The sequence below is a fragment of the Limanda limanda genome, chromosome 12 (assembly GCF_963576545.1).
Source record: "Limanda limanda chromosome 12, fLimLim1.1, whole genome shotgun sequence".
Taxonomy (NCBI): Eukaryota; Metazoa; Chordata; class Actinopteri; order Pleuronectiformes; family Pleuronectidae; genus Limanda; species Limanda limanda.
The window spans coordinates 3,258,460-3,275,686 of record NC_083647.1 but is presented as its reverse complement, the minus strand read 5'-3'; the positions used below and the strand labels follow the sequence as shown (position 1 = coordinate 3,275,686).

The window sequence follows — 17,227 nt, the reverse complement described above, 5'->3', positions numbered from 1 at the left end:
CCTTGGACCACCATCGCCATCATCACCACCGGAGCTAGCATTAGCTTGTGAGCTAATGCTAGCACCGGGGACTCCCCAGAGCCAGTGAGATGATGGTGGGGGGTCACCATAATCTCACCGGTGAGATGATGAGCTCCGTCACCCCGGAGCTCACGAGCTAACGCTAGCTCCGGCGTTAGCTCCCCGGGATAGAGTCTCCGCGGTCTCCGCCTTGACTATCAGCATGTTTATCGGCCACTTAGATGTCTGACGGGTCGCGAGCTAGCGTTAGCTCGTGAGCTAACTGCTCCAGCTCCCACTGCTCCCACTGCGGGGCTGAGCTGGGGCTCTCACAGCCAGGCTTCGGCCCACCTGACTCTGGTACAAAACGATATGGTTGCAAGATTGTATCTTCGTCTCCAGTAGCCATATTTCTACAGAGGAAATGGTGAAGGAGGGAGGAGGGGGGGCACTCAAAACAGGTCAATCTGAGGAGGGCTGTTTTAGACAGGGTCAAAAGGGTGCTGTTTTAAATGATCCTTGTGATATTTTGACCAAAATATGTTTCAGACATTTCATTAAGACCCAAATGAACCATATCAACTGTGGTAAAATGGGCATAATATGTCACCTTTAATATCCACCGTCCTACATCCAAACCTGTGGAGGCGCTAGCGCACCGTATAGTGAATTCTCAGTGGCCATGAGGATCCACAGAGGAGGAAGAGGGCCGCCTCAGTCTTCTATCAGGTCCTCAGCCAAGCTATGAGTAGCTGTGGTTCCCTCAGAGCATTTCATTGAAATAGATCTCATCTAACTGAAGATGTCTGGACGACGAAAGGGAGGAAAGGGACTCGGTAAAGGAGGCGCAAAGCGTTACTGCAAAGTTCTCCGTGATAACATCCAGGGAATTACCAAGCCCGCCATCCGCCGCCTGGCTCGCCGTGGCGGAGTGAAGCGTATCTCCGGTCTGATCTACGAGGAGACCCGCGGCGTGTTGAAGGTTTTCCTGGAGAACGTGATCCGCGATGCTGTCACCTACACCGAGCACGCCAAGAGGAAGACCGTGACCGCCATGGACGTGGTGTATGCTCTGAAGAGACAGGGCCGCACTCTGTACGGCTTCGGCGGATAAACACACTTTCCAACAGCTCAACAAAACAACGGCTCTTTTAAGAGCCACACACCGAGTCAATGAGAGCTCACATCCTCTGCTCAACACCAATCAGTCGCTCTTAGAGTATATGTCGTACAATGTCAAGATTTTGAAGTTATTTCATATTTCTAAACCTCATAATACAAAACATAGTTTTTACACTATGTTAACATGATATTCAGCGATTTCTGCTTTACTTCATATGACAGCCACTGATCAAGTTGATGAACAGAGAAGAAGCTGCAATAAAACACGAGAAGCTGAGAATTGTCAGGCGCGTTCTTTTATCCTTAATATATGAGAAGAGTCTGGTCTAATTAAAGTGTTTATTAAGAAACAATGAAAAGTTGAACAAACATAGCTATGGACAATTATCACAGCCTATGCTAATTAAGTTAGCAGTAGGAAGTTGAAAATGGCCCCGAACAGCAGGGGTTGTGTATAAGTATAACAGTAGAATTGATGTGATTGGTTATGAAATATTTGGAGGGGTGTCACCGCAAATCACTTTGGATCTGCCTTATTGGTCCAGCCGCAGTCCCACGCCTCTTGTCACCGAATCCAGGAAGTGACATAGCAGCAGCTCTCCGTCATGCTTCTATGCTACTCTGCCGGTTGTTAGGGCAACTTTCCCTACCCTGACAGTGTGATGTTGTCTCGTAATTTAGCCTTGAGTAGAAAATGTCTTGCTCCAGCCATCTCGGCTGCACCAATTTAACCATAACAACTCTCTCATCTCTCTATTATCAAGACAGCTGTGAGACTGACCATCGTTGTAACTCCCATATATTGCTAGCAAATCCCAAATATTAAGTAGATTTACGAGAAAGGATTAAAATAATGATTTGTTTATGGTATTATTCCTGAATCAAACTGCTCCTACCTCCACCCTATTTTCATTGGAAAGAGTGAGTGCTATTGTAATTCGAGAAACTATTATTGTGTTTTCTGCTCCATCAAAACAATCCTGACTGTGTAAACATTCGGAACAAACTTAACCCAAACAATGTCCCACTTACTTTGCCCCAGAAGGGACAGTTTCTGGATCTCTGTGTGAGTTTAATGAATCTGAGGGAATTACGCTTTAATGTCCAAAAGTTAAGTATTAGAACAAGTAAAAAGATTAATTATTAGCACTAAGCAGCAACAGTTATTAAAATCATTTTTATGAAGCATAATATCTAGCTAAAACTACTTCTATCTTTATTTGTTTAGAATTCTGTCAGACACAGAGAGAAACTAAAATTAGAAATCTCAACAGTATATATACACATACATGTATATGATGTGAAGCTGCAATTGTCATTTATTTAAGCAGCTCACCCGCAACTTCACTACTTTACTCGTTCTTATGCAAGTGTGTATATTATCATATGTCCTGACACACGTACACAGGTTAATATATATCTATAAATTATAAAAAATGTGTGTGTGGGGAGGGGGGCTCATATTTCACTGTATGTTCATATTTCTAAGTTTAAGTGTGTTTAGGAGTGCACTTGCGTGACAGGAAGTCAAAACCTAGTCAGTGTCTCCGCGCATGCGCATTTTCAAGCACCGGTCAGCCCGACGGAGCATGTCCGCACATGTCCCAGTGCTGCTGGCGCTCCGCCTCGCTCTTCTCCAGCTCACATGAACCAGGTACGACTCTGTGCTCCAGTTACCGCTTGTTTGCTGCTTATTCTGCCACCCGTTGTCTTTTGAATGTAAAGGTTCACAACGTTTACAAAGCTACTTGTAGAAGCTATTCATAGAAGCTACCTGTTAGCTACCTGTAGAAACTACCCCACCGTGCTAAAGCTAAGAAACTACCCACGTGTTACGCTATTGGCTTATCGAGGGAGTGTGCGCATTGCTGTGTGTTTTAAAGGTTGTACTTTCCATGCACACGCACAACTTTTTGACTACGATTGCAGTGTTAGCATGCTAATATTTAGCTGCAAACTGCTGTGCTAGTTGAAGCAGTGCCACTTCCAGACGTTACAGTTAACGTCAGCCCGTGTGCATGTGACGTTCATCTAAGTACTTGTCCTTGTGATAAAACACAAAAAGCTTGTATATGTATAAATATGATTATAATTTTTATTATTATACTGATGTATTGTTTTTAATGAACCCCTCACCCCCTACATTCTGTCAAGTTTGAGGAGAGGGCTGCAGTAAGGCTTTTGTGAAAGTTATTATCAAAACATTATTTGTTGACTTACAAATAGCTAACGATGAAGGTTAAATAATGGGAGCTTTTTATGTTAATTGATTCATGTTCTTTTTTTATGCATGCCAGGGTATATCTCATCTTTTAATGTCTCTCCTTTTTTAATATGATCAGAATGTCTGTCTTGACCACCGCAGCAACCATATTTAACATGTCTTTGAACACTGTCTCCTCTCTTTTTTAGAATTACTTAAGTGGAACTGGGACATGTTCTTCTCATTGGACGTACACTCATTCATCACAGTTGATAAAGCTGTCCAGATCACTTGAAGCACTTGGAAAAGGCCTCAGGGCCCTTCTGGACATCTTTGATGACCAGGAAATGTAAGTAGGAGATTAATGCAGGGTTCTCCCTACGTTCACACATCATACATTTGGTGAACGATGCTTTAATATTAGTGGTCGGGGGGAAAAAATAAATTCTGTTCAGTATCGCAATATTTTGCGCACGCAATTATATCGATAGAGAAGCACAAAGTATTGCAATATTTTTTTTATTTTGATACTTTATTGACAATTTTTGCAATATTTAATTATATATGAAACAGCCCCTGGCTGGCAAAGTATGACGAAGAGAGTTTCAGAGTTTAAAAGATACCTGAGCATTCCAGGCACTAGTGTGTCTGCTGAAAGGATGTTCTCCACTGCAGGAGATATAGTAACCGCCCAGTGGAGCACTTTAACATCTGAGCATGTTGACCAACTCCTTTTTCTGTTCAGAAATGTCAATATTCCCAAATGAATTTAACATTTTGGTTCATGGCCTTACAGCCAACTGGACTGGACTCTAGCAGTACACATTTTTGTTTATTTTTCTCAATTTGATTAAAGCTCTAAGTTACTCTTATTTATGTGATTATTCTCAGGTTTATGTTCCTCTATTACGTCTGCTTCATGTTACTGTATTGTATTCAAATAATTTTAAATTATGTGCTGGGAGCTCAGCGTTCATGTGAGAGGTCTTCTATTCAGAAAATATTTACAAAGGTCCTGTGTCCTAAATGTTCAAGGACATAGTTTTTGCATTACCCTTTCTTAGTTTTTGCACTTCAGTTAATGTGTAGAAGACAATGTTGTTCACAGAATATAATGTGACATTTGAAGTGAGATGAGCAGTCTTATTTTCCTCATTTTTTGTAAAAGCCCTTGAATAAAATGGGGGACATGAATCGCAATATATCGCAGAATCAAATCGCAATACTTGCTGTATCGCAATATGTTAAGAATCGCAATAATATTGAATCGTGGTCCAAATATAGCAATACTATCGAATCGTCACATTTTTGCCAATTCCCAACCCTATTTAATATACAGGTGGTCAAGCAAGCAAAAGAATATTTTTTTTTTTTTACACTTCGCTTCGTGCTGTTACTGAACATTATCCTTACCTTTCCTGTGGAATGTGATGGTTAATAATATCCAAAAAAAATATGTTGCCCATGTTTGCAATGGGGAAAACCATGGTTCATGTAGTTGTTGAATATCTTTGCATCAAACACATGCTACCAATGCTGTTAAAAAATAATTAATTAATAAAAATTGCTCTAGAAAACAAATAAACATAAGTTTTGCGTAAATGAAAGACTGATTTTGTTTTCTGGCTGTTGAGAGTGAATAAGTGTATGTATGCATGCAACTGTGTTTGTCCAGGAGGAGGCGCTGTTGCGCCTCATATGACATGAAGTCACCTGTGACTGGTGACATCGCCATCTTATAAGGGGGTGTTACCGTCTTCCTTCTCTATGTTACCTGACTCTCCCGGAGAGCAGTATGTTGTGAACACCTCTGCAATAAACAACGCCACTCGATGGATGACCAAAGAAACGCACGTCTGTTTATCAGTTAGGATCATTATTCCGTTGTGCAGGTAGGCAGAAGTTATAAGCCTACCTGTTAACACTGGCCATGTGATATATTATTTTTTTTATTTTGTATCTTTCAGACAACTGACGTGCTTGCACAAAGAAAAGCCACAGATCTCAGAAGTCTGACTTTCTTTATGAGGGAGGAGCCAGACAACTCTCTGAAGACATGTCTGGTAAGACAACTTTGGTTTATGTTATATTTTCATGTTTGACTGCTTGGGCATTATTAATATACAACGGGCCAGTAAATCTCTGGTTAGAGAACAGACTAATTTGATCGCAATTTGCCATAAAACAAATCCATGTTTTTATCTATGAATTTAAAAATATCGTTCACTGAAAAATTGAATTATTTACTCACCACTGTGCTGATGGAGGGGTGGGTGAAGTGTTTGAGTCAACAGAAATTGAAATGTCATTTCCACCATATTTTAAGCCTAAAAGTCTGCTTGCAGAAGTAGTGATGCTAACACGCACTCCATACGCCCCTCGGGTGCGAGAGCTTGTGTGCAGATGTGAATGCGGCAATAGAGGAACATATCAGAGCACATGGAGTCGAGCAGTAATGAGGCACTTTACATTTTTATCTGTTTTGCCAGTTACTTCAATTGAATTGGATTTGTCTGCAACGTTGTTTACCCCTGAAACACCAAAAGTGTTTTGTGGACTCAAACACTTCACCCATCCCTCTATCATAGTGGTGTGTAAATAATAAGTTATTTTCCCTTTTTCAGTGGATCTATCACTTTTAAGAACTAATATCATTGGTCCACTAGTGAGCAAGATCAGTATACCTTGGAAACTGCAAAGTAGCTGAATTGTAAGAACACATCAAGAAAATAATGGCAAATTTGGCACAAAAAAATTATTTAGACCTATTAATGGGGGGGGTGAAAACTTTAAAGAATAAAATAATATTTATTTTAGTCTCTGTTTGTTTTTCTGTAGGCTGCAGACTCAGAGGAAATGTTTGTCAAAGGGGTTGAAGTCATGGAACCGTGGAATCAAAGGACCCGGTGGAAAAGCGTAAAGAAGCATCCTGGGCCACGGCCGATGCGCTAACGCGTCCACTCCCAGCGGAGGATTGTCCCGCACGCTCAGAGAAAACCACAGAGCGCACTGTGCGTTTCCTCGAGAGGCGAACAGATCCACCTCTGCTTTGCCGAACCTGCTCCAAATCTGACTCACCAGATCGGGATGAAGGCTCCAATCTCCGTGTCGAGGACCTCCCCTCGAACATGATGTCCGCTCCCGTGTTCAAAACACCGGGAATATACACTGCTCTGACTGAGAGAAAGTGTGTGTGTGTCCACAGCAGCAGCCGCCTCGCTACGTTCAGCAGCTGCGCGGAGCGCACTCCTCCTTGGAGATTTATGTAGGCTGCCATCGCCTTGTTGTCTGTGCGGATCAGGATGTGCTGATCCCGCAGCAGTGACGCAAAATGCTGGAGTACTTTCCACACCGTGAGGAGCTCCAGCGCGTTGATGTGGAGAGACATGTGGTCTGGCCACTGTCCTCCCACCACTTGTGACAGACACGCCCCCCCCCCATCCCGAGAGAGATGCGTCTGTGAACACTGAGATGTGTGATGCAGCTCTGCCCAGCGGCACTCCCGCTGACAGTGTGCGGGGATTCTTCCATTGGATTAGATCTGCGTTCACTGAGGGAGGAACGGTCACCATGCGTCTTCGCTGACGCACAGGATCGACGTGCAGACGAATAAACCATCTCTGCAGACGTCTCATGTGTAATAGGCCCAGGGGCACTACCACGTGACCTGCTGACATCATGCCCAGCAGGCGCATGACAGAGAGTGCTGTCACAACATTGGGGGGCGTGACGCGGCGGAGAAGAGCTGTCAAAGCTTCTACTCTCTGTCGTGAGAGCCGCGCTCTCATGCTGACGGAGTCTAGCTCCACCCCCAGATACGTCACAAACTGGGCGGGGAGAGCGGAGCTTTTCTTCCAGTTTATGGGGAAGCCCAAACTCTACAGATGACACACCAGTGTTTTCGTCTGTAACCCAGCTTGGAGCGAGCTAATAAAAGCAGATCGTCTAGGTAGAATAACACTCTCATCCCTGTCCTGCGCAACGGCTCCAACGCCGTTTCCACACACTTGGAGAAAGTGCGTGGAGCCAGGGAGTAACCGAACGGCAGGCGGTTGTACTGATATTGTATCCCCTGGAATGAGAAGCGCAGATATCTCCTGTGTTTCGTTACGATCGACATATGCGTCCTTCAGATCTATGGAGGTGAACCAGTCTCCCTGGTGAACACACTCCAACACTTGTCTGATCGTGAGCATGTGAAACCGCCTCTCCATGATCGACTTGTTGAACAGAGACAAGTCGAGGATGGGTCTCACGCCTCCCGTCTTTTTCGGACCAAGAAATAACGGGAGTAAAACCCCTGTGTCTCCTCCCCCTGAGGAACTTTGGAAATTGCATTTTTCCTCAAAAGCTCCTGTAGCTCTGACTGGAGAGCGAGACAATGTTCCTGAGATGACAGGATTGTTTCCACTATCCCGTTGAACCGCGGGGGTGGGGAAGCAAACTGCAGAGTGTAACCTCGGCTGACAATCCTGTCCAATCCATTTGTCCATTAAACATGGCGCTGCCACTCTGAGTAATGCTCTGAGAGGGGGCGTGCACTTGCTTGGTGCGCTGTGGTTGTCATGGTGACGAGCCAAGCCAGAGCCCTGACCGCCGTTGTTCGCATCGGAGCAGACTCCAGAACAACCCATGGGGGGCTCGCAGCGAAAAGGCTGATCAGAAGCCCCCGGAGCACACAGGCTCTCAGCTGCACCTGCGGTCAGACTGCTATTTGACGTCTCGTTCGCCGCTGTGGAGGAGGAGGAGCCCGGTGGTCTCGCCGGTGATCCTTTGGCCTGTTCAAGTGTTTCCTAAACTTGTCGGCCTCATCTGCTGCCTTCTGCATTTCTTCGAGCGCCGTCTGTAGCCGGGGCCCGAAGAGCCCGTCCGGGCTGATGGGAGCCTCCATTAGCTCCTTTCGCAGCCTCTCTGACAAGTTAGACCGATAAAGCCAGATACAACGGGGGTGAGGGTCTGCCAGGCGGTGATGCGGGACGCCGCCACCGCGACGGAGGCACTCAGTGTCAGGAGCATGCTGGTGGCTTGACTCAGGTCCTCTGCTTTATCAGCCAAGTCAGGTTCAAGAGTCATAGACTTCACCCAGTAAGATAGCAGCGCTATGTTGTTAGCGGCGGCTATCGCCTGGAAAGCACACTGGTGAGAACGGTCAGCCAGCCGTGTCAGTGTTTGGCTCGAAGGGGAGGGCGGTGCAGGACGCCGAACACGGAAGCCAGGCTTGGCTCCAGTGGAGGTACAGGTGGAAAACCTTTGTGGGAAGGGCATGGGAGAGGACTGGCGACTTCAGTTTCCCAGGCTCCTCCGCTGAACGGGCCAGGTAAGCGTTGATCGCCGGGATACAGGGCCTGCACGCGTCCTGCCGGGCCCTTCGTGACGGAGCGGCCCGATGCTTTCCTCCAGCGCGTCCGCGGCATGAGGAAGAGACACCGTCAGCTGCTTTAAAGCCGCCGCCTTCTGGATCACTCCTGGCATCAGCTGCACGAGGACACCAAGCCCCGTCAGCTCAGCGGCAGTTGGAGGACAATCCGTGTAGTCCGACCCTAACCCTACGGGAGGATATAGTTCTTTAGCTCCGGGAGCGGAGTCAGTTGACTCCGGTCCACGATCATCGAAAAAAATCAATGGCTTCGTCCAACCCAAAAACGCGCTGCGATGCGAACCCTTTGCCGTCCATGAAAGCCTCTGCTCGCCTGCGTCTCTCGGGATCGTCGAGGAGCTTGCAGTAAGCACAGTTGGCTCCGGGGGTGAGCGCCAGGCCGGCGCGCTCCGGGCCGAGGCAGGACTCGCAGCGCGGGTGGAGGTTGTTGGACATAATGTACCCGGTTTGGCACTCCGGGCACAAGCGGATGTTTGATCTTCCGTGCTGCTTCATCGCTGAAGAAAAATGGGAAACGAGCAGCCGGTCTCACTCAAATTTATACACGGTGAGACCGGGGGTGGGGCCCTCAGTTGGTGGGCGTGGACTAAAGTTTTCAGTGCTGCGCATGCGCGCGAGGGACAAACCCACTAGTGATAGCCTTAAAGAGCGAAGCCTATACGATATAGAACCACCGGAGGCAAAGCCCCCAGGAAGCAGCTGGCCACTAAGGCTGCACGTAAGAGCGCCCCGGCCACCGGCGGCGTGAAGAAGCCTCACCGTTACAGGCCCGGTACCGTGGCTCTGAGAGAGATCCGTCGCTACCAGAAATCCACGGAGCTGCTGATCCGCAAGCTGCCCTTCCAGCGCCTGGTGAGAGAAATCGCTCAGGATTTCAAGACCGACCTGCGCTTCCAGAGCTCCGCTGTCATGGCTCTGCAGGAGGCCAGCGAGGCTTACCTGGTCGGCCTGTTCGAGGACACCAACCTGTGCGCCATCCACGCCAAGAGGGTTACCATCATGCCCAAGGACATCCAGCTGGCCCGCCGCATCCGCGGAGAGAGAGCATAAACTGCTGCTGCTCCACTGACGATAACAACGGCTCTTTTAAGAGCCACTTCACTGCCCTCAAGACAAATGTCCTCCGTTGCCCTGCTTGTTAAAGACAGTTAATACATATAACTAACTCAAAAATTTACTGCAGATCCCAAAGTACATATTAATACCATTGGAGTAATAAATAAATTAAGTTATTACAATATAATGAATTTATAATCAAGTAATTACAGTACATTACAATCCATCTTTTTAGACATTTAACTTTAATCCGATTTACAAAATAATTGAACAGGAAACTGTTATAAGTATGTCATTATACTATATATAAAAGAGTTTGCAGTAAAATATTTGTTGCATTAGTAGCTCTGCATAGAATACACATTGCAAGCTAAGACCCGGCCTGCTATTATTCTAATATTCATTAGGTCTGCTATTTCACTTCAACTGTTAAATGGAACCATGGTCAGAGCTGCAATTAAATTCTTTTATTATTATAAGTGAGATGACCTTTTTTTCCAAGAAACTGATCTACTCGGTGCAAACACTTATCAAACAGCTTAAGTTATTTAAAAGGTGCTTTTGGTAAAACATTCCAATGGTTCTGAAAGACAAACATGTCCCCCAGGGATTGGAGCCCTTGCAAACAAGGGAAATATTTGAAGCCTTGAACCTAATTGGAACAGTTGCATTACAGGCATTCATACAGCAGAACATGTACATCCCACTGATATAGACTCGGATGAAAATGTTAAGTATCACTGAATGCTGTAAACACAATCACAGGCTGCTATCATCTCACTGCAATTATATTTGCATTGATTTCCACGGCAACCATATCAAAGTCTTTTTCCCAAAACAAAACAAGCACCTGCTGATGATTCCTTTGTACTAAAGTCACGTTTCATGCTGAGGATGCTGGAGAGTCATTCTATAATTAGGACTTAATTTAATATCCATGTTGAAGTAGTCAATTTTACTAGATGTAGACTTTAAGCAATGATCAAATTAATATTGTGGCACATTTCTCTCATGTAATACAAAAAGTCAACATGTATCATATATTTTGCAGAATGTCTTTGCTTTACTGGAATTTGAAATGTCTCTGCTGTCTGATTTAGTAAACACCTACATTGACTCTTCACATTAACACTAGGATACATGTTTAGATATATTATTTTAATCATTATTTGTTTAAAATAATCATTACACAAATGTTTTTGAAAAGTATTCGTCTCGTGAGTGAGAGATCTCAGTCAACCTGTCCATATGTTACCTATTGATCAATAGATCAAGTCTTCTCAGACTGTTATAGCCAATAACACATTCATATTACAATTGAAGGCTTTAGTGTTAACAAACACACTGTGAGTCCAGAATGTACACACATGTGCAGTATGTGAAAGTGTTTGTGTAGATTGCCGTGGGTAAGTGGTAGCATGTAAACATGTTATTTGAACCATTCAAATATACTTTATTTATGTAGTGCTTTATAAACAAGCACTAAAACACAAAGTACCTCCCATGCTTGACATAAAAAAACACACCCCCCTCCCCTTCACTCACGCCCATCCAAACTCATAGCATAACAATGTTATAATGTTATATATATATTTTAACAATGTAATAACAGTATTGCTGTTAACCTCATAGTTTTCAACTCATGAATCAAAGGTAGGAAAGCAAAGACAAAGTGGAGAGATGGTCACTCTGCTCAGGAGTTTGATGAGCTCCTCGTCGTTGTAGACTGACAGCTACAGGTGGCGGGGGGCGAAAATATCATGTTAAGGATGCCACCACACAACCAGGACTTCTTTTTCTAAGGTCCATTTCTGTAAATTAAACCCTATCAATATAGTACAAAAGAATCCAGCAGAATGACAGGTTGAAATCAGCAACAGTTTCAAGCATTCTTGAGGTGATTTTAAAACTGGTCAGTATCCAAAGATGCCTAATGAAAGATGAACATAGACACACTGGCCCCCCCGGACTAATAATAAATGGGCATGTTCATAACACTATCAAAAACGATTCCCGTCTAGCATCAAGTTCTTACACTGCTTGAGCTGCACTAACACTTTTGTACAGCTACAACATGACTTTTAGGGCTGATAAAACAAATCGCTGCTTGTTTTTTTTAAATAAAAGACCACGTTTAAAGAGTCACTGTCTATTGACTATTAGATTGTTATGTCTCAGTTGTAATATCACCTTCTTATAGTCCTTGGGGTCAACTTTTTGTGACAATGTTTAACGTCAATAGAAAACTAGTTAACTTTCACACTTTTGAATGGGGACAGCCAGTTAAAATTGTTAACACTTGCTTTTGGTGGGTGGTTGTGTTTTTACGTGCAAGTGTAGTCCTCTGACTTTGAGGAGCAAGGATCTCATAGGCTTCTTTGCAATACGATTATGACCACCAGGGGGGGGGGGGGCAGCTCCTCGTGAATAACAGCAATCACTGATTTGAGACAGAGGAAAAGTCCTGCAGTAAATTCTGCTATTGGATTTAAAAAATAATTATTTTCATGTGTAGAAGTTATGCAGGTTGTTTAGAATGTATTCACATGATTGTCCTCTTCAATTTAATTAACCGCAGTTACATTATTAGTTAAAAGTGGCTGTTGAAATATTGCTGGACATGTGAGAGTCAGGACAGTTTGTCTTCATAGAGAAAGTGTGTGGCTCTTAAAAGAGCCGTTGGTTTGATGTCTCCGCAGAGGCATTTACTTGGAGCTGGTGTACTTGGTCACGGCCTTGGTGCCCTCAGACACGGCGTGTTTAGCCAGCTCCCCGGGCAGCAGCAGGCGGACGGCGGTCTGAATCTCCCTGGAGGTGATGGTGGAGCGCTTGTTGTAATGAGCCAGACGAGAGGCCTCACCGGCGATGCGCTCGAAGATGTCGCTCACGAAGGAGTTCATGATGCCCATGGCCTTGGAGGAGATCCCGGTGTCGGGGTGCACCTGCTTCAGCACTTTGTACACGTAGATGGCGTAGCTCTCCTTCCTGGACTTTCTCCTCTTCTTTCCACCCTTACCGGGGGCCTTGGCCACCGCTTTCTTGGAGCCCTTCTTGGGCGCAGGCTTCGCTGGTTCAGGCATCGTCACGATATTGTTCGTTCAAATGAATACAGACGCTGGTGGCCAGGCTGTATTTGAGCACATCACATGTAAATCAATATGTGCCGTTCCCTCTCTGTCATTGGCTGAATGTGCAGCACGTGGGAGTGTCTCCATGTTCATGAGTCGTTAGTTACATATAATAACTCTAGATTCTATGAGTATAGGCGCAGCCCTTTAAGGCTATCGCTAGTGGGTTTATCCCTCGCGCGCATGCGCAGCACTGAAAACTTTAGTCCACGCCCACCAACTGTGGGCCCCACCCCCGTTCTCACCGTGTATAAATTGGAGTGAGACCGGCTGCTCGTTTCCCTAATAATAGCTTTTTCTTCAGCCATATAGGAAACCAGTGAGGCCCAAAACTTAAAAGGCTTCGCCTATACTCATAGAATCTAGAGTTACATTACGTAACTAACGTTCTATATCGTATAGGCTTCGCCCTTTAAGGCTATCGCTAGTGGGTTAAAGGCGAAGCTCGATGTAGTCAATGCCTCACTGGGTCTGTACCGTACCACAAGCATAAACTCATCTGCCTTATAACCATCAACCATTCCAGGCGTCATAATGGAATATGAAGAATATTCCATGGTGGAATGGTCAGGAAAATTCTACTGCTGTAAGACGTGTCAGACGAACGTTACGCACTGTAACAGTCCAACAAATACAGAGTAGAAGTCAGACAGCTCTCCCCAGCTCTTTAGATGGGAGGGAGAGCATCAGACAGAGACATCCACTAAACCATCACTCTGACAAAACACTCAGTACAGAGTGAGTCATGGAGGAACGGGAAACATCCCACAGGTAAAAGCGAATGAAAGAACAGGGGGAAGACCAGGAAGCTGCAGTGCAGATATCCCCCACTGTCATTCCTCCATGCAAAGCCGCAGAGGAGGAAAAAAAAGGAAGTGCTCTGATGCTCTGTGCAGGATCCATCCCTGATGAGAGGTAAGCCTGTGACACAGCTTCACAGAGCCAGTGAGACAGGCGCTGTGCCGACAGGGGGAGCCCTTGAGACTGCTCCCTGTAATGCACAAACAGATGCTGTGTGCGTCTCACCACGGCCGTGCGCGCCACATAACAGGCCAGCGCACGCACAGGACAGAGAAGATGAGAAGTGGCCTCTTCCTCTGAATTGTGAGGGGGTAGGAAAAACCCCTCCAAAGTGATCACTCTTGATCGGAAAGAGCTCGTGATGCTTTTAGGCGTAAAAGCAGGATTAGGGCGTAGAATAGCCGAGCTGCAATCTCCTTGGATCCGAAGACATGAAGGTGCCACAGAGAGAGCAGACAAATCACTAACTCTCTTTGCAGATGTCAAAGCCAACAGCAGAGCTGTTTTGACCGACAGTAATTTAAGCGGAATTTGCTCCAACGGTTCAAAAGGAGCTTTCACCAATGCACGTAAAACCAGTGCTAAATCCCACTGAGGGGCCAAGGAACGTGACACTGGCCTGTCTCTTCTTACGCACCTCAGAAATCGTTTCGTCAGAGGATGACTGAACACTGTTCTGCCACCGAAACCCTCATGACAGGAAGAAATAGCAGCAGCATATGTCTTAACTGTGCTAAAAGCCAAATTCCTATCCATCAAAAGCTGGAGGAATGCGGCACCTGAGGCAGGGAACACACCGTGGGCTCCAGACTCCTGTCTACACACCAACGCTGAAAAGCGCTCCATTTGGATGTGTATGAAGCTCTGGTAGATGCGGCCCTGGCGCCCTGGATAGTGCGCACAACATCTTGAGAGAGACCCAGTCTCTCTAAATGTTCCCGTTCAGCGGCCAGGCCCACAGACGCTGACCTATCATCGGGTAATTCCTGATCGCTCCTCCTGCCTGAGAGAGAGCGTCCCCGCGCCACGGAATCTCCCATGGCAACCCTGAGATCAGCTGTTGCAGACATGGAAACCATGACGCGCCCGTGCGCTCCGGAGCTACGAGGATGGCTGACAGCCGTTCCTCTAGAACTCGATCCAAGAACCGTGGAATCAAAGGACCCGGTGGAAAAGCGTAAAGAAGCATCCTGGGCCACGGCCGATGCGCTAACGCGTCCACTCCCAGCGGAGGATTGTCCCGCACGCTCAGAGAAAACCACAGAGCGCACTGTGCGTTTCCTCGAGAGGCGAACAGATCCACCTCTGCTTTGCCGAACCTGCTCCAAATCTGACACACCAGATCAGGATGAAGGCTCCAATCTCCGTGTCGAGGACCTCCCCTCGACATGATGTCCGCTCCCGTGTTCAAAACACCGGGAATATACACTGCTCTGACTGAGAGAAAGTGTGTGTGTGTCCACAGCAGCAGCCGCCTCGCTACGTTCAGCAGCTGCGCGGAGCGCACTCCTCCTTGGCGATTTATGTAGGCTGCCGTCGCCTTGTTGTCTGTGCGGATCACGATGTGCTGATCCCGCAGCAGTGACGCAAAATGCTGGAGTACTTTCCACACCGTGAGGAGCTCCAGCGCGTTGATGTGGAGAGACATGTGGTCTGGCCACTGTCCTCCCACCACTTGTGACAGACACGCCCCCCCCCATCCTGAGAGAGATGCGTCTGTGAACACTGAGATGTGTGACGCAGCTCTGCCCAGTGGCACTCCCGCTGACAGTGTGCGGGGATTCTTCCAGTGGATTAGATCTGCGTTCACTGAGGGAGGAACGGTCACCATGCGTCTTCGCTGACGCACAGGATCAACGTGCAGACGAATAAACCATCTCTGCAGACGTCTCATGTGTAATAGGCCCAGGGGCACTACCACGTGACCTGCTGACATCATGCCCAGCAGGCGCATGACAGAGAGAGCTGTCACAACATTGGGGGGCGTGACGCGGCTGAGAAGAGCTGTCAAAGCCTCTACTCTCTGTCGTGAGAGCCGCGCTCTCATGCTGACGGAGTCTAGCTCCACCCCCATATACGTCACGGACTGGGCGGGGAGAGCAGAGCTTTTCTTCAAGCTTATGGTGAAGCCCAGACTCGACAGGTGACACACCAGTGTTTTCGTCTGTAACACAGCTTCCTCCCTGGAGCGAGCTAATAATAGCAGATCGTCCAGGTAGAATAAAACTCTCATCCCTGTCCTGCGTAACGGCTCCAACGCCGTTTCCACACACTTGGAGAAAGTGCGTGGAGCCAGGGAGTAACCGAACGGCAGGCGGTTGTACTGATATTGTATCCCCTGGAATGAGAAGCGCAGATATTTCCTGTGTTTCGATACGATCGACACGTGGAAATATGTGTCCTTCAGATCTATGGAGGTGAACCAGTCTCCCTGGTGAACACACTCCAACACTTGTCTGATCGTGAGCATGTTAAACCGCCTCTCCATGATCGACTTGTTGAACAGAGACAAGTCGAGGATGGGTCTCACGCCTCCCGTCTTTTTCGGGACCAGGAAATAACGGGAGTAAAACCCCTGTGTCTCCTCCCCCTGAGGAACTTTGGAAATTGCATTTTTCCTCAAAAGTTCCTGTAGCTCTGACTGGAGAGCGAGACAATGTTCCTGAGATGACAGGATTGTTTCCACTATCCCGCTGAACCGCGGGGGTGGGGAAGCAAACTGCAGAGTGTAACCTCGGCTGACAATCCTGTCCATCCATTTGTCCATCAAACATACGCGCTGCCACTCTGAGTAATGCTCTGAGAGGGGGCGTGCACTTGCTTGGTGCGTTGTGGTTGTCATGGTGACGAGCCAAGCCAGAGCCCTGACCGCCGTTGTTCGCATCGGAGCGGACTCCGGAACAACCCATGGGGGGCTCGCATCGAAAGAGCTGATCAGAAGCCCCCGGAGCACACAGGCTCTCAACTGCACGTGCGGTCAGACGCTGACACGGGGATGACGCGTCGACGGCAGAAAACGGCCGCTTAGGAAGTCCTTTTATTTTACAAGGCTCCTGAACGCAGCTCGTATGTCCAGTCAAACCCTCGCTCCTTGAGAAAGGAGGGGGGAAGACGCTGAGTGCAGACACAGTGTGTGCGCTGTCAACACGAGGCGTGGAGACGGCTCTCGTGGACTAATGGACACACTTACTGTTAGTCGAGAAAGGTGTGGGGGAACAATGTCTCTGTGACAGAGGAGATGTACTGACTTAGTGTTCTGAGTCTGTGCCGTGTATCAGAGGGCAGCTCACACAGTGTGGGGGATGATGTGTGTGAAACAGTGGCAGCAGAGCGAGGAACTCTGGTACTGACTGTCTAAAGGATCTGCTCTTCTGGGGAAGATGTTTTTGTTTTATTTCAAAACTTTCAAAACTCCCAGCAGACCTGACACACGTCTCCCCCCCAAATGTCAAAATCTCCTCCCCTGTTTCCTGGGGGGTTCCTCCGGTGGGTTGGACCAGGTGCAGGCCATTCTCCGGTTCCTCCCTCGATTCTGCCGTT

At 47.0% G+C, this 17,227-nt stretch overlaps 4 protein-coding genes and 1 long non-coding RNA gene across 7 annotated transcripts in view; 3 read left to right on the top strand and 2 right to left on the bottom strand.

The window, feature by feature from the left end:
- Positions 1-17,227, top strand: part of LOC133015148 (histone H4-like) — a 77,147-nt gene that overhangs the window by 132 nt on the left and 59,788 nt on the right. The window contains exons 1-2 of one of the 3 annotated variants that reach the window (XM_061082287.1): positions 129-137; positions 803-1,114. In XM_061082287.1, the coding sequence (XP_060938270.1) occupies positions 129-137; positions 803-1,114 (321 nt within the window). Of the gene's footprint in view, positions 1-128; positions 138-802; positions 1,115-8,359; positions 8,394-17,227 lie in introns of those variants that run through there. The other 2 variants (XM_061082285.1, XM_061082288.1) reach the window with 2 other exon arrangements.
- LOC133015150 (histone H2A-like) overlaps positions 1-17,227 on the bottom strand; it is a 543,969-nt gene that overhangs the window by 474,352 nt on the left and 52,390 nt on the right. The window lies entirely within an intron of this gene.
- LOC133015168 (uncharacterized) lies at positions 3,585-6,460 on the top strand. The gene is made up of 3 exons (XR_009681522.1): positions 3,585-3,674; positions 5,293-5,388; positions 6,164-6,460. It is a non-coding gene; the product is annotated as an uncharacterized LOC133015168 (long non-coding RNA).
- LOC133015158 (histone H3-like) lies at positions 9,348-9,909 on the top strand (the record flags this gene model as incomplete). The annotated part of the gene is made up of 1 exon (XM_061082297.1): positions 9,348-9,909. A coding segment is annotated over one exon (405 nt), but the record flags the coding sequence as incomplete, so codon positions are not given.
- On the bottom strand, positions 12,464-12,838 carry LOC133015577 (histone H2B). Its single transcript, XM_061082809.1, has one exon. It carries the CDS (start codon positions 12,836-12,838, stop codon positions 12,464-12,466), a length of 375 nt encoding a protein of 124 aa, XP_060938792.1.